General features: G+C 41.1%; 1 protein-coding gene across 4 annotated transcripts; it reads left to right on the top strand.

The window, feature by feature from the left end:
• Positions 1–3,268: 3,268 nt before the first annotated feature.
• PTER (phosphotriesterase related) lies at positions 3,269–26,339 on the top strand. Of its 4 annotated transcripts, none has more exons than XM_064505988.1 (5): positions 3,269–3,398; positions 15,499–15,944; positions 18,310–18,575; positions 22,028–22,168; positions 25,494–26,339. In XM_064505988.1, exons 2-5 carry the CDS (start codon positions 15,513–15,515, stop codon positions 25,708–25,710), a joined length of 1,056 nt encoding a protein of 351 aa, XP_064362058.1. In that variant the 5' UTR covers positions 3,269–3,398; positions 15,499–15,512; the 3' UTR covers positions 25,711–26,339. The 4 variants fall into 4 exon arrangements, with proteins under 4 accessions (XP_064362058.1, XP_025954422.1, XP_025954421.1 ...); XM_026098637.2 differs by lacking the exon at positions 3,269–3,398 and adding an exon at positions 4,386–4,533; XM_026098636.2 differs by lacking the exon at positions 3,269–3,398 and adding an exon at positions 4,582–4,730.
• The last annotated feature ends 1,419 nt before the right edge of the window (positions 26,340–27,758 follow it).

Here is a 27,758-nt window from a genome sequence, read left to right as displayed (position 1 = left end):
CACATGTGCAAGTGATACTCTCACTCCACATTGCCCAAGGGCATGTGCAAGTGCTTGTGTTTGTAATTGCACTTGCACAAATATTGCTTGTAATTACATTTTGCCTCTTTCCCTTTCCTTGCTGATTACTATTCTGAAGAAAGAAGGATAGTAACCTGTGGTCTGAGTTACTGTTTCCTATTAAAGCAAACTGGAATTCTACTGTGATTAACACCTTGTTGTAGGCTTATGGCTTCAGTCATACTAGAAAAAAAATATATATCCAGCACACTGAAGAAGGACTTGCTCCTGAGAGTTTGTCCATTCTTCCAGGTTTGTCAGTTGGCCTAGTGGAAGCTATAATGCTCCACGGTTACCAGATTTTTGCAGAGGGGCTTTTTGCTTAAGCTAACATCAACGTTATCCATCGCTGTCCAAGGAACCAAAGCGCGGCGCCGCAGATTTCTGCACTGGCTGGTCCCCAGGGGCCGCGCACCGTTGCCACAGCGACTGGCTGCCACCGCCGCTCACTCGGCCGAGGAAGTCCCCCGGGGACGGGGCACATCTGTGCACGTGGGCACAGCCCCGCTGCACCCCTTCCCCGGCATCACCCCGAGGGGGGCTGCCTTGCCTCACGTTTGGTGTTTTAGCTCTTCTTCTCCTCTCTTCTTCCGCCCAGCCACAGAAAGAAAAGAAATGCTGCTTAGGTGAATGCACGGTGAGTATTCGGTCCTTATTTTGGGTGTCCTGTTATCCGAAGGACCCATTGACAACAGCGTCCCAAGTAGGATGAGCATCGTTCATTGACTTCAGTGCCCGCTTTGGGAACTGCGTGGTGAAGGAGATGGACAGACACATAGACATTATTTAGCCCTTATCAGACCATAACTTCTAATAAAAACTACTAACACCAAGATTTTTTTTAGTGCAGACCCAACAAAATGGAAGAACCTTTTTTTTAAATAGTAACCCACTGCTCCCTGTTCCTGAATCATGCGATGCGGATACTGCCATTTGCGATGTTACCGGTGGTTGCCACTGCTATTTGTATGGTAACATAGTTGAGATTTTTCTGTTTGTTCATTTCCCCCAATTTCATGAGCCATTTAATGTGGTAACCAGTTCAATATTTCTAGGAAGCCCACAGCCTGGTTTTCAGACTTGGGAAAAAGGATACAAATGCCAAATACATTACATAAGGTTGTATATCACCTAAATGGTGAATACAATGTCATATGTATAGACTCTGCCAGCTGCTGACTTGTTTTCACTGCTCACTACACATTTGGTCTGAACGAGACAGTCTCATTACTTTATGTTTACAAGCCGCTGTTTTGTAGCAGGTTGAAGCAAGGACATAAAAACAAAAATATAGTACCTTACTTTGATTTGGACATACTGAAGATTGCTTTAAAGAGTAGCTCATTTTGTATGTGTAAAAATGCAGGTTGAAAGTGGTTTTACTTTGTACCTACCCAAGTTTTAATACTGCCTTTATATTTTAAAACACAAAAGAGATGTAGAAGTGCAGGCCTTATGTAAAATTTATCACAAATCTTCAAAATAGGTTTGATATGGCCAGTGACAAATGATGTCCCATAAAGTATTGCATGACTATTTTTAACATAGTTCTCATACATAATTTCTCCTGCATTGATTGCCCAGCAGTACGAACATGTTGAAATACAAGGCATTATAAATGACAGGCTTTCATATCTTCACTTAATCTTTGCAGGACCCATACTCACTTGACTTCATATCAGAAGCAAATAAAAACAAGTGACGCTGACAACTGGAACCATGCCAGCAGCTTAGGTCTAGCCATCTCTCTATATTAATCATGGCTGTATATATGCAGCGACTGGCTGGTAAGGGGAAAGATCCCAAACTTGTTTCACCTGCTTCACCTTCTTCACCGTTACTTTCCCTTTACTGGTCAGTAATTTCCCTTTTGGCTGAGTTCACAAAGGTGCAGCCCTTCCCACACCAGTATCACCAGTCACTGTGCACTATACCCTCAGGTTTTGCATCCCCACAATGCTTTTTTTCTTTTTTTCCAGCCAGAATTCCATGTCTTCATCACTTTTATAACAGCACAGTTCTTTGCCTTACCTCCTACCTTTCTAAACTTGTCTACTCATGAAACCTCCTCATTTTTCATGCACTACCTCCACTTTCATCCTTCATTGTAAGACAGATGATAACAGGCCTGAACATCAGACCGCGCTGGCTTTGATTCCCAGTTTTGCCCACTCGCTTTCTGCATGATACTGAATGCATCAGAAGATGCTCTGGGATCTGAATAAAAGCTGGGATCCAGCTCGCACGGGCAATGAGCAGCCACGTGAGCGGGAGGCAGAGGAGACGCCGTTCACGGGCCCCATGCTGCGGTGCTGCATGCCGGCTGCACTCTGCCCAGTGGGATGCAGGGCCATTGCTGGCCCCAGTGGGTATGAACGGGGATGAGGAAGAAGTCAATACTGAATTGAGAGCTGCAACTACTCCCCCCGGACATGCGTGAGGTGCCCTGCCCCGGTTTGAGTAACGCACAAAGAGGCTTTGCCACAGCGCTGACTGCACGGGAGGGCCAGAGGAGTTCGCTGTCCTCTGTGCCTTTGCCAGCCTTGTCGCCAGCATCTGTTTACCTTTCTGTGAAATGGAAGAGTACCACACCGGATGTCGGGAGCCTTAGGGAAATAAGACACTTCTGAGAGCTTAAGTGGAAAGTGTAAGAACTTAGGTGTCAGGTCTGTTTTCATTTCATACTTTGCATCTGCGTTTTTAACCAGAATCACTGTCAATGTCATCCTGCTTATGAATACTGGGAAGCTTCTCTTCAACCTTCCTGCTGTTTGCATTGCAAGGGCAAATCATAAAATACTGCCTTTTGCAAGCCATCTCCCAACCCCCCAAAATGACTCAGTGGATCCGAGCATCCTCCCCGCTGTGTAAACAGGGGTTACCAGCAAGGGCGGGCAGGATGCCCACATCCTCCGGCTTTCATTGGAGCCCAAACTGCCATGCAGCACAGCGCGGTTTCATTTTGCAGGGCAGAGGGCCCCTGGAGAGGGCCAGCTCTGGGGCTCAGGGTACCAACGGCCGGCAGCGGCACGCGGAGCCCCGCCGGGGCCAGCGCTGGGCCGCGGTGCAAGGCCGTGGGCCAAGACTCCGCACGGGAGACACCACAGACAGGGCCCAGACCGCGGGACACGGACGGGGACAGGGCCGCGGTCGGGGCCAAGCCCGGAGGGAGCTGGGGGGCGGCGGGCAGCGTGAGGCGCACGGCCGCACTCACGCTGCCCCGGGGGGGCCCTGCGCTCCCGCCCGCTCCCGCCCCCGGGGCCGGGCGCGGCGGGCAAGGTCCGCCCCGAGCGGGCGGCCGGGACGGGCGCGCTGCCGGCGGAGGGCCCTGCCGCGGGGTGAGCGAGCGAGCGGGCGGGCGAGCGCGGCCCCCCCGAGACCCGGCCGCCCCCGCGGGGCGCGAAGGGGCCCCCGAGGCGCGGCGGCGGGGCGCCCGCTCCGCCCGCCAGGCCGCGCGGCGCCGCGCTCCTGTCGCGGCGCGGAGCGGGGGCCGGGAGCCGCGCTGGCGCCGCCGGTGCTCGGCGCCGCAGGCCGCCCCTGCGGGCGGGCGCCCGGGCCGGGAAACTTGGGCCGGAGTTGAGCGGCGCGAGCTGCTTCCGCCCGCTGGAGCCCGCCCGGCTGCGCCCGCCCCGCGCCGGTCCGGGAGGGCCCGGGGAGCCGCGGCGCGGCCTGCGCGGCCCGGCCCGGGCGGCCGGGGGGTGAGCGGCTGGCGGCGAGGAGCGGGCGCCGGGGTGGCACCTGCGGCCGCGCTGGGCCCAGCGGAGCGGGGGCGGGTGGGGGAGGCCCCGCGGGCGCTGGCGGGTGAGGTAGCGCGCGTCTCTGCCTTGTCCCTGTCGGGAGCGAGAGGCGGTTGTTGGAGGCGGCCCCGGCAGGGAGACGGGCGGTGCGGTGTGGTGTGGGGCAGCCTCGCCGCCGCTGTTAGCGTTGGCGTTTAACGTTCGTACGGCCACAACGAGTTAACGGTGGGAAGCAGCTGTGTCCTCCCCAGTGCTCCTCTCGCGTTAGCCCCTAGGAACGGGTTCGTGGAGGAACAAGTGCCTCGGTCCGGACCTCTGGCACCTGCCTTCGGCTGCCTCCCCATCCGGAGGCGCCCGCTGTCCTCTGCGAGCCGCTTCCAGGGTCACTTAAGCTTGACAGGGCTCCGCAGCAAAGCCCCGGCAGCCTTGCTGGGGTCCAGGCGCGCCTGCTCTCCGGCGGCGCGCTTCACAGGCCGCAGCTGCGGCACAGGGTGTGCCCTCGCCTTCCCTTGCCCGGCTCCGCGAGCTGCAGAGCAGTGCTGCATCTGGATGAGGGGAGCCGAGGTCGGCTCTGCCAGGTGCGGGCTGGTGCTGTGGCGAGCTGCTGCCCAGCAGCGGGCCTGGTGCTTTGCAACCTCTTGGCAACGGATCTTGTGTTGTGGTGAGCTTGGTCCTGAGGTGAAGAGCGTGCAAGTCCCATTAGTGAGGAACTCAGATGAGCGTGTTTTGGCCTAGCGTACGTGAATATATTGATCTCTAAGAAAATTGTGGATATAATTCTTCTTTTTAGGGGTGTCCGTGGTTGAGGATGTCATCTTCTGTGTGCTGGAGGCTTGTGCTAACTCTTGAATGAAACACATGTTTAGCCGGAGGTCACCTTCTTTTGGAAAGTTATGTTTTGCCTGTCTAGAATTCCCCTGTGTTTTATATTGGGTGCGTTATTCCACACTCTCTGTCTGTCGTAATAGGTTCTGTAGTGTTTAAAGGTTGTTGCCTTCTTTCTGCTGGGGGCTGTGTTTCAGTGATGGGTGAAGTGATTCTTGTAATAGGTAGTTTTGTATCATTTTGTCAGGTACTTTGGGATGGCTCTATGAAAGTCTGTGTAAGTGTCATTTATTATTATGAATGCCTCACATATTTGGGAATTTAACAGACATAATATCCTCCATCATGTCACCATCATCACGTTCATTTTAGTCGTTATAATCAAAGGTGGCAACAATGGCATTCAGATGCTTAATTACATTTCATATAGATGACCAGTGTTAACTTATTAAATTAGTGCATGGTGGAGCAGGAACAAGTGTTACTGCTTCCCTCTGTGGTTAGCAAGCCATCAGCTTGCTCCTCACATATCAAAATCAGTATATATTGAACCATATGGCACCAAAAGTTCTGTGTTTATTAAAGAATTGTTTCTCTGAACATTCTGTGTATTTTATTTCTTATTTCACTTTATGTAGATCTAAAATGTTTTTTCCATCTTACAAAACTTAAAAAATTGAACAAGGTTAATTTTTGTAATAAGCTGAAATGAAGACTTTTTCCAGTTTCATGAAAACAGAGGAAGGCAGATTTTTCCATGCCTTGAACTAGCCACTTGTCTGATAGCTCAAAGATCTGGATAGCTAGAAATCTATTTAGGATGTGGTTTCCCACATCCTTCCCTAAGGTTCAAGCCCCCAGTGTGATTCAGAGCAGAGATTTGAACTTAGGTCTTCGATGTATCTAGAGAATATCCAAATCGTTTTATCGGCTGTGTTGGGAAGGGAAAGAACCATCCCTCTGGTTCTAATAATAAACTTCATATTTTTCACAAAACTGGTAGGATAGGTTTTCTTGCAGGATCCTGCTTTAGCAGATCATTGTTTTCTGGTCACACATTAAAAAGCTTCTTCGGAATTTTCCAAGCAGTAGCCATGTCATTGTTCTGGTATCAATCTGTCCATAGGTACTAATCCAAGAAAGGCATTTATCCTAGCAATGGCTGGGATGTGTATCAGAAGTGCATTTATTTAACTGCTTATTAAGAAGAAAGACCACCACCACATCATCTCATATATGACAGTTTTAAGGGAATCATGATTTTTCAGTCAAATCTCAGAAGCATATGTAGAATCATTCTTCTCAAAGCTGTCCTTGAACTTTGGTCCTACAGGGAGTCAAAGTCACAAGGGTCTTTTCTAAGGTAACTTTTGTGGAGGAGCAAGGACCAAAGAAATGGTGACATCTTACCTGCTAAGGCACCCTCTCTCTTCTTCTCTTGTTTCGGGATCTCCCCTCCTACTAGAAGTGTAAAAGGAGAGTTGTTTTAATGCATAGCTGTCTTTACCCTGTCTAGAGTCTTTGTAGTGAGGACTAGTCACTGAATGAAAGGAAGTTAACACTTCCTTTGCCAAGTTTTCTGTGCCTTCTGACAGATGGGAACCTGAAAATGTCCTACTGGTCTTGCTGTTAGAAGTCTTGAGGACTGTAAACTTTTTACAGAACTTAGTTCTTTGCTATTCACTTAAGACTGGATAGCAAAGATTTTTTACATCACAGAAAGTTAGTAGTTTCCAGGACAAAGATAGTGAGTTTGTGTCTTCCTGCAAAAATACTTAGTCATGCTGTGATACAAAAATACAGAATGGTTGCAGGCTTCTGTGTCCAGTTCTTGTTAAGAATGAAGATTCGGCAATACCTGGTAAGAAGGCAGAAGGATATGCAGGAAACCTGATGGTCTTATCAGCTTTTTGAGTGTGTTAGCTGCTCCTGCTGTTTCATTATTGCACCCAGGCAGGGCTGAGAACCTACTGCCAAGGAGTTGTACAAGCAAGAGGTCGTTGACTTTGACCATTGGCAAAGCATGCAGATTCTATAAAGATGGTCTCTAAGTTAAAAGATACTCTCTCAAGGTAGGCCCATCAGCTTCGAGCTTTCACTGGGCTCACGTTCACTTTTCTTGTGTGCGCTAGTTTCTCGTTAGAGCAGAAGTGGACCTTGAGAAAAGCATCTGGCTTCCACAGCCTAACGCAGCCATGGCAGAACAGTCACAGTGGAAACTATGAAGGCTTTTCTTAGGGTATTTTTTTTCAGTGGGTCTCCAGGTAGGTTAGAAACTTTGGAATGCTGTTGTTTGCGATGGTGGGAAACTGAATTTAGTTCTGTCCATCGAAGTCCAACATTCAGTATTGAAGTGGTTCTGTGAAAATCCCTGCTTATCCCAGGAACCAGTCGTTGTTGCAGTCTGCTGTCCTGAATGAAGCACTAAACCCTGGCCCTAGACTATTTTCAGCTGTGTGTTGCTTCACAGTCATCAGAAGATCGGTGACTGTTATGTTCCCCACAAACCTGACCTCAGAGTTCATTCACCTGCATTTTCTAGTTAGTCATTTCCAGTCTTGACCAAGAGGTAGTAATGAACATCACTCTTCCATTGCATGGATTTGTGTGCTGAGCAGGATGATGTCTGTTGTCTGTCATCTTAGATCTCCATCCCTTCTATCTTTACTTTTGCATGTAAAGATTCATGGAGTGATTTGCTGTGATTCTTGGTGAAGCTGCTGCACGAATGAGTGACAATGCTCCATCCAGCATGCTTAGTGAAATATTTAAGCTTATGTAAAAATAGTTAAGCATATGTGACCTTATGTAGAAAGAAAAACAATTAAAGTCAGTGAGAATAAGCATAGAATTAGATTCATGCTTAAGTTTCAAATTTGAAATTTAGAAGGAATGAAGACTGGACACTCATTCCTGAAAAGCACAGAAGGTTTGCCCATTATCATGTTGTCTTAGCAAGAAAGGATAGTGCGTGCTTGTAACCTTGTACCCATTAGAAGCAAATATGATTCTGTTTAGGGCTAAGAATACAAATGCATGTAGCAGCATGCAGCACTCAGACCATATTTGCATATATTATTATATAGCATAATGTAACTTCAATCCTGATTTTTGGCTTAAAAACACTATGTGACCATGTAAAATATAATTAATGTAATGTTGGAGCCTAGGGGAGATTTTTTATCTGACCTTTTATCAGGAGTAATTTTGGAGGATGCCCAAAATGTAAAATCCCCTGAAGTTCTTACAAAGGAGATGTTGATGAAGAAAATAGTTGTGGGTCTCAAATCTCTCTGGGAAAGAGAAACTTCAATTTGACTTTGCTGTGAGAAGCCTAGATGAGACTGTTACCTGCACAGACATAAGGTAAAACAAAACTCTGAGTCCATTGAGTTAAAAACAGCTGAACTTCAACCAAAGTGGGTGAAAAAAAAAAGTGTGCAAAGTATTAAATACTAGGACAGTTGCTCAGACTCTGTCTTTGGGACAGATCATTGGATGCATGCATGCATGGTCACATGGAGATCACATGTGCTTACTTTGGTCCCAAAGGTGTGGCCCAACCATGAAATCCATATGAGAGGCAGCACTTAGTTCTGATGTGGTTGTTGAACTGCAGGGAAGGAATCTGTTTTATGTATGGTTGGCTCAAAGCCTAGGTAGAGCACGAATGTGACCCTCAGACCCCACAAAACTGGACGATCTGTGTGTCTGCTGTTAGCTAAGCAATGGAGAGACTATGCAGTGAGAATTTTCACTTCTCACCCTTTCAGATGAACATTTAAAAGCTTTGCTTCTCACTTGCCATGTTCCTTTCCCCAAAGTGTACTTTTTGGAGGTTATGGGAACAATGAGTGAATATATTGGCCTTTCACGTATGTTTATTAGTGTTTAAATATCTCTTACATTACAATTAAAGTGACTGCTTTTAGTGCATAGCACATTGCCAGGCTTCACTCAAGCAAAGTAAAGAGGTGTGGGTTTCTCTACCCCTAATTACTGTACATGATTTCAGCTGAAAACTTAATGCAAGGCATAAAAAGGATCAGCAGAAGGGTGAAAGATGATAACAGAGGCTTTCATGAAAGAAAATGCAGCAGGAGGCTGTTTTCAACCAAAATAAGTCTCTCTCTTACATCCTCCAAGGCAATGTCTAGCACTAGTGTTACGTGTGTACATGCATGTTTTGCTGGCCTTCTGCTCACCATTGTAGAGTTATGTAACGCTGGGCTAGATCTCTCATATCTTGTTTTCATAGCACATGTTGCAACTTAATACAAAGTCCTATTTCTAGTGGTCCCTCTCACTTCAGTTGTGTAATAGCTTTTTGATTGCTGAAAGCTTATGTAAGAAATTCAGTGAAAAACAGTATTTGGTGTGTCCTTTAGCCTGGCTTTTTAAGGGAATTAATGTGTCTAGATGGTTTTGGGACCACAGCTAGTTTGTCAAAGGCCGCTGCATTAATCCACTGCTCTGAATATCTCCAGAACAATGTGTTTCAGGAAAAAAAAAAACAGGTAGGGATAGGTGATGCTTTTTAAAGATTTTCCTCAAGAGATCTCCAGCTTTTGAATCTGTTGGCCAATTTCTACCCAGTCTAAGAGACTTCAGGTATCTGAAATGAACTTGGTTAATGAAAATATAGCCACACAAAGATGGGAAACTCTTCAGGTGTCCCACTAAGGGAAGAGCTGTGTACTCTAAGGTGGTTAGATGGGTGTTCTTGTAGGAGAGAGCTGCCGCAAGTGTTCCCCTCCTCTCTGAGAAGGGCTTTAGTCAAATTATGAAATACCTCCCATGTGACGGAGATCCTTAGGACACAAAGCCTTCCCTGGTGTTGGTACTCAAGGAAGTATTAATATGCTACTCTGATGCAATTTAACCAGGAACTAGGTAAACTAGCCTGTGCTATACGTGTAGTGCCCTTGGTCCCCTTAGTGTGCTTCTGCACTAGGCAAGGAGGCCGTACTCTGAAAAGGTGTCACGCTACTTGTTTCTTAAAATTAAGACTATAAAGCTAGTGAAGAAAAAAACCTCCACCTCTGAATATGTCAGATTATTTAGCTCAGCACTTTTTTCTGAGTGAATTTGAAGTTCAAGAAATCATGATAATCTCAGAGCTCTGCTTTGGCAGAAGAAAAAGACCAATGTCACTTCTGACTGTTTAGTCTGGGGAGAATAGTTATGACTTTAATGGGAATAGTCTGCTTCACCTCCAGAGAAGCTCACGTGCCAGCTCTGTAGAAGAGATAGTAGTTTGCCCAGAAACCAGCATGTCTTCATAATCTTTCTAACCTATTTCCAAGTTCTGTTTCTTGGGCAAAATAACTCCAAGTGCGATATACTTCTGTCTGGCATCTTGCATAACACAGAGGCAGCTCTAGTGGTACCGAGAGAGTGCCAGTTTAGGAGTGTGGTGTCACAGACTGCTGGACATCTTGGCAGCCTTTGATGCAGAGGAATTGCTAGGCTAAATGACCTACATGAGCCTAAATGTGTCCCTCTGGAGCAGGTGCAAGTTCATGCCTGCTTGTGCTCTCTGCCAGCCAGCTGTGGGCTCTGCTCCACGCCCCCGTAGCTGCAGTTACCTGACACTGTGCATGGACCAAAAGGCCACACTAATTGAAACCCGTGTGTGAGGCTGGCTTCTAGACAAGTTTGTTCTGTAATCAGAGCTTGTGAGCAAAGTTTTGAAGAAGATCAGGTAGACCTGGAACCTGTCTGTCAGAGAAGTTAGAAAACTTGCTTGTCAGGTGGCAAAAGGGAAGTTTCTTCCATTCCATAAACCTCTACGGATTCAGCAGAAGCACTGGGAGTGAGAGAAAGAAGTTATTAAAATTTTAGAGGAAAAAATCAGATACTTAAGCTACCCACCCCAACCTAAAAGAGTACAGGTAATACCATACTTCCAACTTTTTAGTACAGGTAATACCATACTTCCAACTTTTTCTATGCTTTGTGATTTTTTCTTATACCAAGAGCATCCTGTATAGTTTTTTTTTTTTTTTTTTGTAATGCCCAACAATAAATTTTTTAAAGCACTTAAATAGAGTGAAAATGAGTTTCAGTATCACAAAAGATGTGATACTTTTATATTGGCTTGATTTTGGCATGTTACTTAAAGCCAGCTTGAGACACATTTTTTAAATTCTTCCTGAAATATGTTGTACTTACCCTCTGTCTCTCCTCTTCTGTTGTCTTGCCAACCTTTTTCTGTCATCACAAAGTGTTCAAATGTGGGCAATAGTGACATAGCATAGACTAGATAATAGTCATTTACTACAGATGTGTCACATATTTCTAATTTGGGGCTTTTCCATGCTCTGTAGAGGTCACTTATGGTAGAATTGAACCCTCGAAGCATTTACCTCTAGCTGTAAATATATAGCAGACCTGTGCCATGTCACATTTCTTGGGACTGTATGGTTATGCAAAGAAGGACCTTTTTGTAATGCTCATCATGCAGGCAGGGCAACTCTTACTGCTATCTGGCAGCTGAATTTAATTTTTTTCTAGATATAATAAATACTTGTTGAGCCATTCTTACTGCTTTGTTGTAAATTTTCTGTCACAGCAATCTGGATGTAGTGTTGCTGTAATCCCCCATTGTAACGTAATGACAATAAAATGATTTCCATGCAAGTCTAAAGAGAAGCTGTGCTAATACCATTAAAATGTGTTTACCAAATCAAAGCAAATGCATTAACATGTGGAAACTGTATTTATGCGATTATTGTGTTTAGCAATATGAGATGACTGTAGGAAGCAGCTAATCCAAACCTAGAGAGACTTCCCATTACAAGACCATTAAAATGACACATTGACTGAAGTGCAATGACTGAAGTGCAAGTTTCAGATGGGAAAAGTGGAGACACCAATCTTGTCGTCAGTATTCAGGCAAACTCACTGGAGTTTTTACCAGCATGAGGAATGCAGGTCCATGACCTTCTTCGCAGCAAGTCTCTTTCCTCTTAATAATACCTCTAGGAAAAATATTCACTTCACCAGTGTTTAACAGTAGCCTAACTGTGAGAGTCATATTTTGTGTGCCATGCAATCAGTTGTCGTAAAGATTTGACCAGACTTTTTTAGAGAAGTGTTAGGGTGTTGTTTCAAGGCTGTTGTGAAAAATACTGATTTTGCTTATATGTTAAAGGAATTCTCATTTCCTTTTGTTTAAATATGTAATTTTCAGGGACTCTTATTTAGTTCTTTATTTATGCAGCACCTAGGACAGAGAAGTCTTAGTCTGGGGTGGATCATCTACCTTTTTGCTACCACAGTATAAATTCACGATTTCCAAGAACAGAATACCTATAGTTGACAGATAACAGCAGGCCTGTTTATTCTTGTGATAGGAATATACCACCCCTCCCTGCCCCTGATCTAGGTTAGGATTCAGGAAGTATAATTCACATGTTTAATGGAGGGCCATCTGAAATACAAGTGTCTTGTCCAGGACTGTTTTTTGACTCCACTCATAGTCCATGGAAAGAGGCAGATATTTCTAGCAAGTAACACATCCTGTCCTATTCCATGAAAAATAGATTGGATGAATTGCCTATAGAGATGGTTTCCTCTCGATATTTCTAGCAAGTAAACACATCCTGTCCTATTCCATGAAAAATAGATTGGATGAATTGCCTATAGAGATGGTTTCCTCTCTCCACTCTCTCTCTCTATCTTTCTGAAGAAGGTCCGTACGATTATCCTGGACAAGACATCCACCGTTTTAGAAGGCTAAGATGAGGTGGTATGAATTAAGTCTCCTGTATGTGAAAGAAGAAACTTGTATTCAGAAAAAAAGTTTGGTATAAAATGTGGAATGCAAGTAAATAGTAAAGCACATGAATGTTGATTTTTGTAGTAACATTTATGTGCTTAAATTAAGCAGCACTTTTTACTCAATTTAAAAGCTGTTTGCAACCAAACTCTAGTTTAAGGACACTAATTAAATTATGGTACTATCAGGTGAATATTATTAAAGATAATATATCATTATAGCATAATCATGGCATGCTGTCTCTGTAAATGACAGCAGAGGCGATATCAGGACAGTGATTTTAAAAATAATTCCAATCAGAAGTTACTGGCTGTCTTTTTTCATTTTTTTTTATTAAAATTGGTGGCTTTCTGAAATTGTTAGTAAGCAAGCACTGACATTCATTAATGGTAATCTTATTTTTCAGGAAGATAAAATTAGGCCCACTTTAAATGTTGTTTGTTTCAGTTTCCATCTTTGTGATGCTTCTTATATTTGTAAAAATATTTGGTCTAAATCAAAAGGTTTGTAAGTATGTATTAGTTCTGTAAATATGCTATAGTCTATATTCTAAAGTTCAGCAGATTTTAGATGTTTTTCCCCCCATTATAAATCAGAAGACAGCATCTTCAGGCTATAGGTAGATCCCCCACACACAACCATGGATCTTCATAGGGTTCAGACCAGCTTAACTGAGACTAATCTAACTTAACTAGGTCAGAAAGGAATTAGCACCAACAAGTGTGGAAAATCAACATTTTATCAAAATTGTAATCTGAAAGTGAGCAGAAATTCTGATGCAATTAAAATGGCTTTTGTTGAATAACAGCACTATACAACTAAAAAAATAAAGTGGAAACTTGTTAAGAAAGCAGACTCTAATCACTTATAGTTTTATTATAAGAACTTCATTATACTTATGTTTAAATATTTGTATGTTTAATTATATACCAAAATGGACTTGAAAATGGTCAATGAACATGAGGGAAGAAAAGTGTGTCTCCAATACAGAATGTAAATATCACTCTTTATGCTGTCAGGGTTTCACTGAATACCAGAGCATAGATATTTATTGCAAAAAAATAAAGGTAATGCAGTTATCTTAATCTCTTTGCTATGAATGTAAGAATGACTCAGATCATTGAACTTTCTCCAGAATTGTGGGTTGCTCTATAGAGTGCCAGCTTTATTCAAGAACTGAATTAATGACTAGGTTGGACAACTTAATTGAATTGCAGCTAGCAGCAGTTTCTGACTAAGACAGGTATTTTGCTTTTAATTATTTGTTCAAGAATAATATTTTCTGAAATCATGCACTTCTTAATTTATTTGGCAAAAAATAAATCATTATATTAAACAGCCAGCAGTCTGTTCTACCAAAGTAATTATTCTTCTGCCTTCTCAAACAAGTCAGCACACTAGTCTACAAATGAAATTCATAAAAGAACAGTCCTTTCTCAGTGGGTTTTTCATACATGTCTGCTTATACACAAGGCAAGCAAACATAGTCAGTCAGTCCTATCTCTTTCTTAAGGATGGCCAAGTTTTCATATTAAAGTAACTGCAAGCACTGCAAAGTCTTCACTAGGTAGTCGGTATCTCCCTTTTGCAGGAGCTGGGTAACTGTTCCTACGTTGGTGCTCTGAGAGTGACTCTGGCTCGTGAGGGGAGGTATCTCCAAAGAGATCGAGATGGTCTTGTGCCCTTTGATATGTAGAGTTCAGTGCCCTTCAGATTACAGTTTTTCTGTCATCCTAGTAGATTAACACTAACAGTTAAAAGGAAAATGTCCTCTGAGCACTTCACCAGTAACAAACCCATGTTTATGATATTATTCACTAAAAGAGAGACAGAAATGGGAAAGACCTCTCTCTTTAATCAATAATGCATGCTCTAGTTAGTCCTGTCCTCTGGACATGATTAAACATGTATTTTGTTTCATAACTGATGATTTTTGTTGACTTGGGATTATAGCTAGATGTCCTCAAGCCTTTGCAACTAGCATCAGGAAGATCTAACATGAACTGGGTAGTCAGCTATGTTTAATGTTAATATGACACTCAAACTAAAAAGACCCCCCTCCCCAAGAAAATCCCCCCAAATCCTAATGGAGAGAGCTGCAGCTAATTCTAACCTGTAGAGATTCACGCTATACTTGTACAGACCAGATGCTTTTGACAAGAACCAATTCTAGACAGTAGCCTCAAGGTAAATCTTTGTCACCACTCATTTGAAGTTTAGAAAAATAACATGGTTTAATTCGTATTAAAGTTGAAGAAAAAGAATGAGCCATATAAATGAAATGTTAGGCTAAGGTCTGTTCCTAACTGATAAAATATTTGGCCAATGAAGTGGACAGAAAATAACACTTTGGAACTAGTTTGGAATTTCTGCCCTGCTGTTTGGGGACCAGACTCTCTTTTCAATTACTGTTGTCAGTCCCTGAAGAGTTTCGTTGGGGTTATTCCTGGCCTACCAAGTGTGGCTGGCAGGAGAACTAGAGCCCCTGTTACAAACTTAAGAAGATGGTCACCTGCGTGCCTGCGTTCCTCTTGCAGAGGGGCAGACGAGGTGCCCAAATATAGACTGGTTCCTCAGCATCGGAAGGGGATAGTGAGTCTTGGAGGACACAGATAAATAAAATGAAAGTATCAGTAAGGAATGTTCAGTCTTGATGCCAAGTATGTTCATCTGGTGGCTCAAGCTGACAAAATTTGACAGCTGCTGAAGAGCAAGGAATCCTAAATGAACACACAGTGGTTGTTATTAAATAGGAAACGTTTATCTTAATGTGATATTGACTCTAGCACAATAAATTATGATGATTTCCTTTTATTGGAATGAGACATTTTTACATTGTTAAAGTACTGATAGAAGCTTGCTTGGGTTAAATAAATGCTTTGTTTTTCATAATAACCACTGCACTGGAGATAGCTTTTGAAAACGCTTTAATGAAAGTGTAGTGTCTGTGTGTGTGTATATGTGTGAAAGAGAGAGAAGGGAATTCATAAAAATTGTATGAGAATTTACAGCTTTTCCTCATATATTTTCATTTTTATTTCCTTTTTTTTCCTTACCAAACTCTTTTAGAATCTGATTTTTTTTTCTTTTAAGATTGCTGAAGAAAAATGCCTTCCTTGAGAGGAAAAGTGCAGACTGTCTTGGGCCTTGTGGAACCGGACCAGCTTGGCTACACGTTGACTCATGAACACTTGACTATGAACTACAGCTGCTGCTACTGTCCCCCTGCACCAGGCCAAGAACCTCTGTCCGAGGGGCCTCTCGAGATGAAGAACTTGTTTTGGATTAAGCAGAATCCCTATAGCCATAAAGAAAATCTTCTTTTGTATCAGGAAACCGATGCTGTAAAGGAGGAGCTGTTGCTTTTTAAAACAGCGGGTGGTGGGACTATAGTGGAAAACACAACCACAGGAATTAGTCGGGATATGAATACTTTGAAGAAACTTGCTGAAGAAACTGGAGTCCATATTATTGCTGGGGCTGGGTTTTATGTGGATTCCACTCATTCTTCTCATACACAGGCCATGACAGTGGAGCAGGTAAGTCTTGACCATTTTTTAGAAATCTCTCCTGTGATTTATGCCTGAGTGATTCAAGGTTGGAGAGAAGTCCAAACAAAATAAATTAGATCTAAAAGTTCTGAACTTGAAAAACAGAGAACAATAGTATTACTGCCTGTGTGTTATAGCTGGACCAGCATTATTTGTGCATACTGGGATTATCTGTCAGCATTTCCATTTCTTAAGCCCCATTTTCTCTCAGGGATTTGTTATAATGCAACAGTAAAAATAAAATTCTTCATGTGTAGGCATCTGGTACAATACCAATTATCCTGTTCTTTTTACAGTTTGTAAGGAAGGAGTATATCCCTTCTGCCTCTTTTGTCTCTTTTTCTGGCTAATTGCTTGCCAGTAAGATCACCCCAAATTCTTGTAAAAAGCATAAATAATTGTGATATTTACAGAGCAGTTGTAAATCATCTTTCTACTCAAGCTGCCTGTTATACCTCTCTTCTCTACCATTCTTCCAGGCTTTTTGGAGCAGGGCTACATACTGTTGTTCGTACAGTACCTAAGACAATGTGTTAATAATGACTACGGTCCCCAGATACTTCTATGATAATAAATATTCATTCATCTTTTATTAAGAAAAGGTGATGATAGGAGAAGAGGGAATGGAACTCTCCAAGGCAGGAGCCTGTGAATGTGAATGAACAGAGCTGAGAAAAAATAAAAAAAGAATCTGTCATAGATTACAAAGGAGTCAAATTTGTTTTGAAAATAAATGGTCAGAACCTCAGCAGATGTAAAATGATACAGCTCTATCAACCTCCCTGGATCCAAGCTGTATGTAACAGTCCTGCTTTTCCTAAATATTCTTGCATTACTTGGAATTTGATACAAATAGATTTCTTAGGGCAAAGGTTTCCCTACTGTATTTGATGAACTGCTGAAGACCCACAGACTGTCCGGTAGTCAGCAGTTAATCAATGCTCAATCCAGTCCAAAAGACCGTTGTTACCTCCAAAGGGTTGTGCCGTGACTGATCTATGGTAATAGGTGGTTCTTCATTTGCCAGTGAATTTGACATGATGGTGTATTTTCTGATTAGGCAAAGATCATTTGAATATTTTGTTGCTGGCCTTAGCTGCATAAGGGAAGTATTTAGCCATTCAGCTATCCACTCTGTGGGTGTTTAGCCCAAGTCAGGATGCAGAGCTGTTCAGTGACACATGATGTTGCAGCAGGAGAGATGGTCCCTAGGTTGCTATTAGGAGAGAAGTCAATTCTGTACCTGGTTGTCTATAGGGATGCTTGGTAGATTGGTTATACATGAAGCAAAAGATGCCTTATCACAGGATAAAGCACTGGGTAGAACCTCACCTGCTGTAAAATGCAGTAGCTTTGACTAACTTCAGCATGTAAATTAAATATTTACCAGTAGGTTGAATGAACCTATCGAGGAGACAAGATGGAGGAAGGATACATCACAGATTTATTTTGAAATTCATGTGGGGGTTTTTTTGGTTTGCTGGATTTGCTTGCAAATCTTTCTGCCTCCTGCATTCACTTTATTTTTATTCTTCCTTAAAATGATGATTTCTTTAACAGTCGGGGCCAAATACTTAGAAGGTCATCAATATCATTTTATGCTTTCAATTCTGAATGCATTTGTTAAGACTTGGGGCCTATTCTGGTAAAGGAAAACTACATATTTTATAACAAACTGATTTTATTAGGAGATTCTGATGTCTTGCTTGTCTACGAATGTTTTAAAAACAAGCTAACTTTGACCCTGTAAGTTTTTCAGTTAAGCTCTGTTTTTATAGTTCTGAAGTAATTGGAGTTATTGGAGTTCTACGCTGGCATTCCCGAGAGCAGGATTTGCCTCAAACTTGTCTCTTCAGGATTTGTCATACATAATCTTTCCCAGTTTTGACCCTTTCCTCTCTGATTGACAAGGATTCCTTATTCTCTGAGCCCTTGTTTAACAAGAAACTACCTTGAACTGTTCTGGGAACCAATTTCAGGGCTGGAGGCGCAGGTTTTGTGCTGAGCTAACCTTTTTTGTTTGGTTGTTTTTTTAAAGAAAAATTAGCCTCAGCTTAGATCAGTATTCAAGTTATATATAGACCAGCTTTTCTCACAAACCTGGGCAACTGTGTGAGTGGATGCTGTTAATTGATTTGCATCTGTGTTTATTTTGGTCTTAGTTAATGGTTAGCATAACGTTAGTTGACAGAAACCAGATTTAAACTGTAGTGGTTTCACACACACAACTGTTAATTGCATGAGTTTAGAAGGATCTCGGGAGTATAACTAGTGCAGCTTCCATAGGCCAGATCTGTTGCTATTTAACACAAATAGTATTAATATCCAAAAATCTTTTTTTCCTGCTCATTAGCTTACAGGTATTATTGTCGATGAGATACTCAGTGGAGCGGATGGGACTAACATCAAGTGTGGTGTGGTGGGAGAAGTTGGCTGCTCCTGGCCCTTGACTCCAAGTGAACAGAGAGTGCTTCAGGCCACGGCGCACGCTCAGTCACAACTTGGGTGCCCCGTTATAATCCATCCTGGCAGGAACAGTGATGCACCTTTCCAGATTATCCGCATTCTGCAGGAAGCTGGGGCCGATGCTTCAAAAACGGTCATGTCTCACCTTGACAGGTAAGCAGACTATTCTGCAGTTGTCCTGGCAGTGCCGCTACGACCCAGTAAAATTTCAGGGAATTGCTCTGCGAACAGCTACGTTTGTGTAGTGCTCTGGGATCATTATGTGAGGAATTGTCTTCAAGTTTACTGATTTTGAAAACACAAAACTGCTTATACAGGGCTTGATCAGCTGCCAATGAAATCAGCCTGGCTCAGCTCTTACATCCGTGTTCATAATGAGATTTAAGGACTTTAAATGCCCTCTTTGAAGGTCTGGATGTGAAATTAAGAGTAACTGTAGCCACATTTTAAGAAATGGAGATTCCACACTGATATAAATGCCTTCACAAATCACTGCTTCCAGAAAGTGTTGGACACTGAGCAGCTCTTGCCAAACTGGGTGGGAAGCTGCTGGGCTGCCAGCACTTTTGAAAACCGGGGCACCCTTAAGGGCCTGACCAGAATCTCATGGATGCTAATGGAGAATTCATTGATTTGGCTGGATTCTGGATCAGAGCAAAAAACGGATCTTTTCAGTTCTACTGCCAGACAGAAGAAATACTGCTTAAAAAAAAAAGAAGAAGACTTAGTTGGATTTTGGGTAGTTCTTGTCTTAGACCAAAGAGCTAACTTTTAGTTTCCTTGAGAGCAAGAACTAGAAGCCCCACATCAGCCATGGAGAGGAATTGGTGCTCTTCTCTCTTTCCAATTTAGAAACAGCCTCTTTACCAAATGAGTTTTGTGTGACCTTGTGTAGTTCACGATGAGTTGGAAAATGTCCAAGCATTGATTAGTTCGGCCAGCTGCTGAATAATGGAGACTGGCTGTGGTCATATGACGCCCAGCAATTGGATTGCTTGTCCCCGTTGTGAGTGTAATATAGGCATGATCACTGTGCTCCAAATCTCTGAAGATTATATGTTCTATGAGCTTACAAATCAAGGTACAACTGTTTTGTATTCATACAGAGCTAAAGGTTTTACTTGGGCATTTTAGAAGCCTAAAATTTAGGGCCATGGAATTTTATTTATATTTGATTAGATAAATGACGTGCTTTCTTTATGTATTTACCTGCATTCCATCTTATCTGTAACTGTTTTTCTCTCATTTTTTAAGAAAAACTGATGACCTAAATCTCTGTGTAAAAGAGAACTAAGCAAATTGCAGGTTTCAGCACTTATGTAGCCATTTTGATACAACATAAATGTCCAGTGTGTGTGTTTTGCCCTTGTACACTGTTGGGAGTCATTGAATTCACTGCTTTATTGGTGGAAAAATAAACAGTGTAAGTAGGAAACTAGTCAAGGCAGAGGTGCAGTTTCAGTGAACAGCCGTGACAGACAATATGGTATTTCCTGATACCACTTCTCTCATTACTTTCACACATTCCAGCTGGCACTTGCTGTAACACAGCTCTAAACTGTCGTGAAGTTTGGCTTTGCAATGTGCATTTAACATTTTAAGTCTCTTTCAGTAAGAAGAATCTATGTGGGAGCATCCCAGTCCCTTAATGTGAGATAAATTTGTACATAGCTCCATATTTCCTGCCTGCCTTTGACATAGACATAATGATAGTTTTCAGGCGGAGTTACAGCCAAATGATAAAACTAAAATGCTAGCTACCATGTTTTGCAGTTTAGCGCCTTAGAACAAAAGACAGCAAGTTCTATAGTAATTGTGTGGTGTACAGGAAGGCTAGGAAGCAAAAGCTAATGAATCTTGGGTTTGGTCATTTAGTAGGAATTAAGGATACAAAGGTATATTCATAGAGATCAGCATTCATTCATTTCAGTAGCTATTGTTATGTGACTGTTACGAAGGCTGGTTCGATAATGGTTTGATGGCATCCCTGTCGTGGATCAGACCCAAACCACGGGATGTTTCCCTGTATCCCATCTCCTTTTCAGGGACAGTTGTTGCCCAAACAACTAAATAAGCACACAGATGAGCATTCAGAGCTGGGAACTGCTGCCATTGCCACATCAGTGTGGCTTGCAAGGGGAGCCAGTGGCTGATGCAATTAAGCTCTCCTGCTCTTTGCTAGGGCAGAGTGCCAAAAAGTGCAAGACTAACAGTAGTTTGCCAAAATAAAATAATCTGGCTGTAATTTTGAAATATAGTGGTTAAAAAAAAAAAAACAACCTCGCATTGCCACGTTCGCACAGGTATATTAGTGTTCTTGGTTACTGTCTCTCTGTGAACTGAGCAGGGCTGGATCTAAAATTACCCCTTCTCTTGTTCTGCACTGTGCAAACCCGTTTGGTTTTCAAATGCTCATCTTCTGCAAACCGTAATGTCTATTTAAAAATAACATTTTTTTATTAATTACAGTTGGCAATTCTTAGACTCCTGCTGATGGCAGGGTTGTTTGAACATGGGTTTTCTCTCTCTCAACCCATCTGTGCCTCCTACTTGATCCTGCTGTTATGTCATAATATTGAAGTTGTGACATCAGTCATTTCCATAGCAACAGACTGTGACGTAATGGAACAGGGTAGAATTACTTTGTGACATCAGTATCCACAATAATAATACAATAAAATTGCTTCTCTTTTGATTAAATGTGCTGTCCTCACGAAAACCTGATTTTTCCCTATATGAAAAAGATAGTGTTACGGTTACAAAGATGAATTTGCAATGTATTATTTGAGGATTTTTTTCATTTGGTTACCTTATACTCTGGGTAAAAACGTTTCAAAGGAAAAAAAACAAATTATTTCAGAGAGCTCTTAGTTCAGTTGTCATTCTTTTCTGAATGAGTGCTGGGTTTTAGCAGCTTTGTTTCTTCCAGCATGTCACTTTTCAAACCTGATGCTAAACTATGTCCCAAGTATTTGCAGTGCTGTTACGTATTTTGATAAGAGTGTTTCCTGAAGGTGTTCTGCCCAGACTCCAGTGCAAGCAATGATATATTGCAGCTCTAATGACAATCTGGAAGCATATCACTGTATATAATAGAAACTAAAGACAAAGCTGTGTATTAACGGTGTTTGATGGATGAAACAAGCCCTGGATGTAGCTGTCTCCTGTAACTCTTTTGGGAAAGTAAATCTGTCATGTGTAAGTAATCCATTGTCTTTATTTAAAGGTCATTCTGAATTAACCTCCTCCTTAAATGTCCTTCCTTGTTAGGTTGTCTATTGAGAGGTTTAGTGAAATCAAAAGTAAGTAACTTTTCTGTTTCTATTTAAAGATGATTTTAAGTGTACTCATTATATCATGGGGGAAGGGTTGGTTTTGTTTTGTTTTTTGATGCATGAAATCCCAGATGAATATGAGAAAGACAACGTTGTGTATCAGTTTAATTTGCATGTGTCAAACAGGAGTTCCGTTTTTCAAAAGGGTGCATTAACTCTTGGATAATTGTTTCAATTCCTTGGAAGTAGGAAGTCCCCAAATACCTGTCCTCATGCCATGAGTTTTTCCTCATTTTACAGTGCTGACTTTGTATTATGTATGTTCTGCAGGACTATATTTGATACAAAGAAACTTCTGGAATTTGCTGAACTTGGATGCTATTTAGAGTATGACCTATTTGGTACAGAATTTCTTCATTACCATTTAAACCCTGATATCGATATGCCAAGTGACAATGAAAGAATCGCAAGGTATCTACTTCAATGCAGTTTAAGTAGTAACATTTCCACTGACAAATGAGTAATATGGGTACCATACCGCCATGTTTTAAGTGCATCACAATGATTCTGCAGGCTGTTCACACCATCATACTAAAATCATGGTATTTTTTTTTCTGCTGCTGTCACTTGTTTAGAGCACCATGTATAATTTCTTCTATCTGCAAAGGAAGATGTAGAATCATAGAATGTAATTTGAGAAAAAGATCAAAAGCTATTTTAACTTGACTTCTCTGTCCTAATTACATGCTAATTTGGTTGAATTTTATCATTTACTGCATTTATAGACTGTCATGCTATAAAACAAAAGGCTGCAGATACAGGATTTATGTTATTTTGTTTGAAACAGTTTTTGAAATCTGGCGTTGCTAGTATGCATCATCTAAGCCTATTATATCTTCTCATGCATGGGCTGAATGAGCTAAACTCATCGGTTGTCTTGTGTGGATTTGGTCCTGTGTTTCTATGGTGCAAAACAGTCTTTTGTTCTTCCAAGCATTTTGTCATTCCTCCCGCTTCTCCTTTTGCCCTTTCTCCCTCGTGAAGGATGAGATTCCTGTCTCTTCAGAGCTCTCGTGCTCTTCACATTCACAATGTGAAAATACTGGCCCTACTGGCAGGATCTCTCTTCCCTGTTCCTCATCAGTATATGCAGTCTCAGCTCAGTTGCATGAAAAATCTGTTGTGTTGTGCTAATACAATGTATTGCCAGAGAGATGCATTCCCTGCAGACACTGTCTGAGACAGGTATGGTCAGCTGGGAATGGGCTTCTCCCTCCTCCCTCTCTGCTCAGAGGTGTGATCCTCCTTTGCTGTTTGTCCACAGTGTTCGTATGTAGTCAAGTGGCAGCTTTCTGAGGGGTGGGATGTCATCCCACCTACCAGAGTCAGAAACAATTCTTTACTTCTCTTTGATGAGATGGCTTTTATGATCCCTGACTGCTAATGAACTTACTTTCTAGCTTTCACTTGTATTTCAGACATTGTTTTTCTGCCCCTCTCTGCCAGGTTAGCTTCAAAATTTTTCTTTTCTGTTTTCAGGCTGTTCTCTTCTTAAGAAGGTGTTGTGGGTACCATTCCACTCACTGCCAAGTATGGATGCTGCTTTTCACACTAGAAATCTTTCCTCACTCTTAACTGAGCTCTCAGTCTTGCACTCAGTATTTCAAACTGTTGTAATGAATCTACAGTTTTCACATTTAAAATTGCTAACATTGCTTTTTGGAATAGTTCACCTTCCCCTCTCCTGTTCCACAGTAGGTCAGCATGTGCAGAAGCACTGGGAGGAAAACACATGGAAGAATAGAGTGGGCCATGGTTAACAAGTGTCTGTTCAACCATGGCAAAGTTTTACTCCATCCATAATATCCCCCCAGCCACAGATGTCTCTCCTTACGCTGCCTGCTACTTGGGTGTGTATTGCAGCAGCCTGCTTATAGGAAGAAAATACTAAAAGTTTGTCTTCTCTTTGTTTGGTGTGAGTATGTGCCTTTGGGTTAGAGATACCATTAAATGGATCTGGATGTGCTTTTGATGCATCCCCACTGGACATACAGTGACAATGGCAATCACCTTGGGATTTTTCGACCAAACAGCACCACAGTGGTAGAAATCAAATTGACCCTTATATTTGTCTGTGAAAATACTAAATGAGAAGAACATGTTCAGTTAGTTTTCAAAACTTAAATAAACTTCTGTAGTCATACACATCAGCTCAAATGCAGTTCAGCTGTGTGTGTATTTATGGATTTATGTAGTTAATTTTGCTAGGAAAGTTGTTCTTCGAATCAGAAACAGGTACTAACTAAAACTACAGACATGAGCAAGAGCAAGCAATAAATACAGAATGTAGAGGGCCATATGCCTCCCAAAACCACAAAATCAGTCCAAACCAAAAGGAGGTTATTGTGAGACAGTGCTTTGCTCTTCTTCTCTGGCTTGCATGTAGTCTATCTGTATTCAAGGGAGGGGAAGGCACTTGTGATTTTGTAATTCTACAGTATACATAGTGTTGTTCACTATATGGCACTATTTACAGTATTTTTATGAAAGGTGCTAATTTTTTGCCAAGTTCTACCTTACTTGCCATCTTCCTACTGACCATATTGATTTGACCCTGCTACATGTATCTCTTCATAACTAATTGTAATCAGAACAGACAGTAAGAGCTTTCAGATAGAGTGTGATTACTTACAAGACTAATATTTGCTTTGTTGCTGATAAAAGCGCAGTCAAGAAAGTGAAATTGAAATTTGACAGTGCTGGAAAGTGATGGAATTGGGTGGCTTAGTGAGGAATGAACACTCTCCAGGTTTGTTATATTCATCTCTGCCATTTAATGCTTGCAAACTACTGCCAATGCAAGTAAAAAAAAGAAACTTAGTGGAATACTTAACCATTGTACAATATGGAAGTTTATATGCGTACAGAATAAATTCTCAAAAACAAGCTGAGCAAGGGGTTAAGCTTACCAGAGAGAAATGTGGAGCAGGAGGACTGGTACAAGCATCTGTAGCAGACTTGGTTGTCACAGGGAAAGGGAATAACCCGAAGGATTACAGGTTTTCCCGAGCTGACTTGCTGTCATTTTGCCAAATCTGTTCCGCTGGGCTGCTGTATTAATTCCTCTTATTTGCTGGCATATGCTAGCCCTGTACAAGGCCTGTCTTGCTCATCTTCTTCTTGGATGAACATCTTTGAAATGTGTTTGGATATTACTGTCTGTATGGAATGTGATCCTGCCAACATAAAAATTTTATTAACCTGGTTATTCTAAATGGGAGCTAACTAAAGATGTGAAAGTATTTGCGTAACTGAGCCAGACTTCACAAAGCGATTGTAACAAACCGAGGCTGATCCTTAACAATTGTAATGGGGAAGCAAGAACTAACCCTGTGAATCAGTCATGCTGAAAAGCAGTTTATGTAGGAAATTGTTACAAACTCGTGTATTTACAAATCGCGCCCCATGCTTGCTGATGGTGAAATCCTGCATTTCCCCGTGGACTTACTGGGATTGGGAACACAAAGCAGTGTGCCAATTGGAAAGAGAGTTTTCCTTTCCACCTTGAGAGGTGTGGTGGTACACTGCTTTCAGAGGTGGTTTTTTCACTCTATGAAGTAAGTGCTTTAATTTTAATTCAATATAAGAAACGTCTTCTGTGTTAACTGAAAATAATTAATTTCACTTATAATACAGTCTAGCAGCACAGTAATGTAAAAAGGTTAAATACTGATTACTTTGGTGGTGTTGCAGAGTGCGAACCTTTCACTGACAGGTATATTTTTTACTTTTGCAGGATTCGGATGCTGATCAATGAAGGCTATGAAGACAGAATTGTGATTGCTCATGATGTGCACACTAAGAATAGGTTGATGAAATATGGTGGTCATGGATATTCACATATCCTTAAAAATATAGTTCCTAAAATGCTAATTAGAGGCATATCCCAAAGTAAAATTGATAAAATACTCTTAGAAAACCCAAAGCAATGGTTGACTTTTAAGAAGGGTTAATGAATAAATATTCCTATTTTTTAGTGAAGCTTGATACAATTCAGATTTGCTTCAGGAGAGCAGTCATTTTAAAATTTGGTTCTTTTGACGTAAACTATAAGGTATGAGTAAGATACCAACAAGCTGATCATGACTTCTCTTTCTAATAAGCACAACAAAATTAGGTATTCTGTCTACATTTTCTCCCTTTTAAAAATCTGTTCATGAATGATTTACTGGATATGAGCCCACCTGCAAAATCTTTTCAATGGAATTATTAAAGTGCCTGTTTCCAGAGAGTAATCTAATTCTGTTGTTATATGTTATCCAAAAATATTTTTGAAGATGCATCATCTGTGCTTTGGAGGAAATGTAGTGTTTTCAATTAAATTCTCCCCCTTCTGGGGATGATTTTAATCCTTGTAATATTGCTAATCTGCTAATTATGTTCATATCCTTTTAAGTAATGCTTGATAAAAGGTACGGCATTTTTAAATAGCTTCCAAAGACAGCAGAAAATAGAAATTCCAAGTAAATCTAAAAAGATACTGTTTCTTTCTAATCTAACAATTTACTTATTTTTGAATGAAAATATAAAAAATACATGGAAAAATATATTTTTGAATAAAGCAATTTGTAGACCTCTTAAACTGTGTGCAGTATTGTTATAGATGGCTTTTTTTAATCACATCAATTTTTTTATATTGAACTTTTGGAAATTTGCAATGGCAATGTGAAATTTCATGAAGGACGGCCTTTTTTTATGAGGATGCAACACCAAAAGTCAAAATATATTACATAATACAGTTTTAATGAGTTGCTATAGTTATAACAAAGGTTGTGATATAAGTCTTTACAAATCAGTGTTTCAAGATATGATGAAAAAGGAAGAAATGTTTGCCTTATATGTGTTTTTCACAAAAAGTTTGTTCTTTCCTTTTGTCTAACATTAACCAGGGCAAGTGATTTATCCAAACAAAAGGTCTTACTCAGTAGCGGTGGTAGTCTGATTTGAAAAGCTTCTTCAAATTTGATGTTACATGTCTTGTAGTAATGAGCTTTTCCAATAAATACCTTAGTAAATATGCATTGCTAGTTGTAAATGATCTCTAGCCTGATACATTACTGTTTGATACTACATAGAAAAATCTAGCTACACTGCTGTGAGTGCGCTAACCGATAAAAGCAACTATGGAATGAATAGACATGAAGTCAGTTACACATCCATTATTAAAATACATTACGTAGTAGAAAAAACCAGGAGTAACCACTACAGTGTATGGATGTAGGTTGGCACTTTGTCACAGAGTAAAAGCTCAGCTAGTCCGATGACATAATACACAAGCAATTTGAAGCATAATGTCCCTTTATAAAATCTAGATGAGCTAGACTCGTTATCCTCTTAGTGAACATAGACTAGCTAGGCATGTATTTTGAATTGGACAGCTATCCAAAACGGAAACAGAAAGAGTAATGTGTTCTGTTTAAGAAAAGCTTCAGTCATTTAAATGAGATTTTTTTTTAGAGAGATTCTTAAAATCTTGACCAAACTTCTACTGAGCAGTCAGCACAGAAGAGCTTTTTTTGTCACAATGGCAGACACTCTTGATGTTTTAATGCAGATAAATCTCAGTTTGTACCCTTTACTTAGTAGATTAGACAAAGTTGCTTCTGGCAAATTACATGCAATAGAAATGCTAGGGGTAGCATCTATTACTCTTTAACAGTCTATACAAATATTACCTTGATTTTGCCAAAATGTTAAAAGTAAGTAACATAAGCAACTGTGCTAAGAAGCCAGTTAATTATCTTGCTAATATTTTCTTTTGGATTGAAATCTGCAAATTTTAACCTGAGAGAAACAGACAGCCTCCTCTCCTCAAAACAAAGCAAATAATTATTCTTTTTCTGAATATAAATATTCTGTGGATATTACTTCTGTGACTGATTTTAAAGCATTTTTATAACTATGTAACTCATATTACCTGTCTTTAGTTTAATTCTCCAAGCCATTAATCCTTTATATGGATTAAACTTCCTTGAGACTTTTTAATATATATATATATATA

This window comes from Dromaius novaehollandiae, chromosome 2 (assembly GCF_036370855.1).
Source record: "Dromaius novaehollandiae isolate bDroNov1 chromosome 2, bDroNov1.hap1, whole genome shotgun sequence".
NCBI classification, from domain to species: domain Eukaryota; kingdom Metazoa; phylum Chordata; class Aves; order Casuariiformes; family Dromaiidae; genus Dromaius; species Dromaius novaehollandiae.
The sequence above is the reverse complement of the archived record's forward strand: the minus strand, read 5'-3'. Positions and strand labels throughout refer to the sequence as shown.

Excerpts from the sequence above, each read along its gene's own strand:
- PTER (XM_064505988.1), top strand. The coding sequence starts at position 15,513 with ATGCCTTCCTTGAGAGGAAAAGTGCAGACTGTCTTGGGCCTTGTGGAA. Across the intron at positions 15,945-18,309 it reads AGGCCATGACAGTGGAGCAG|CTTACAGGTATTATTGTCGA; the intron begins GTAAGTCTTGAC and ends CCTGCTCATTAG. Across the intron at positions 22,169-25,493 it reads GACAATGAAAGAATCGCAAG|GATTCGGATGCTGATCAATG; the intron begins GTATCTACTTCA and ends TTACTTTTGCAG.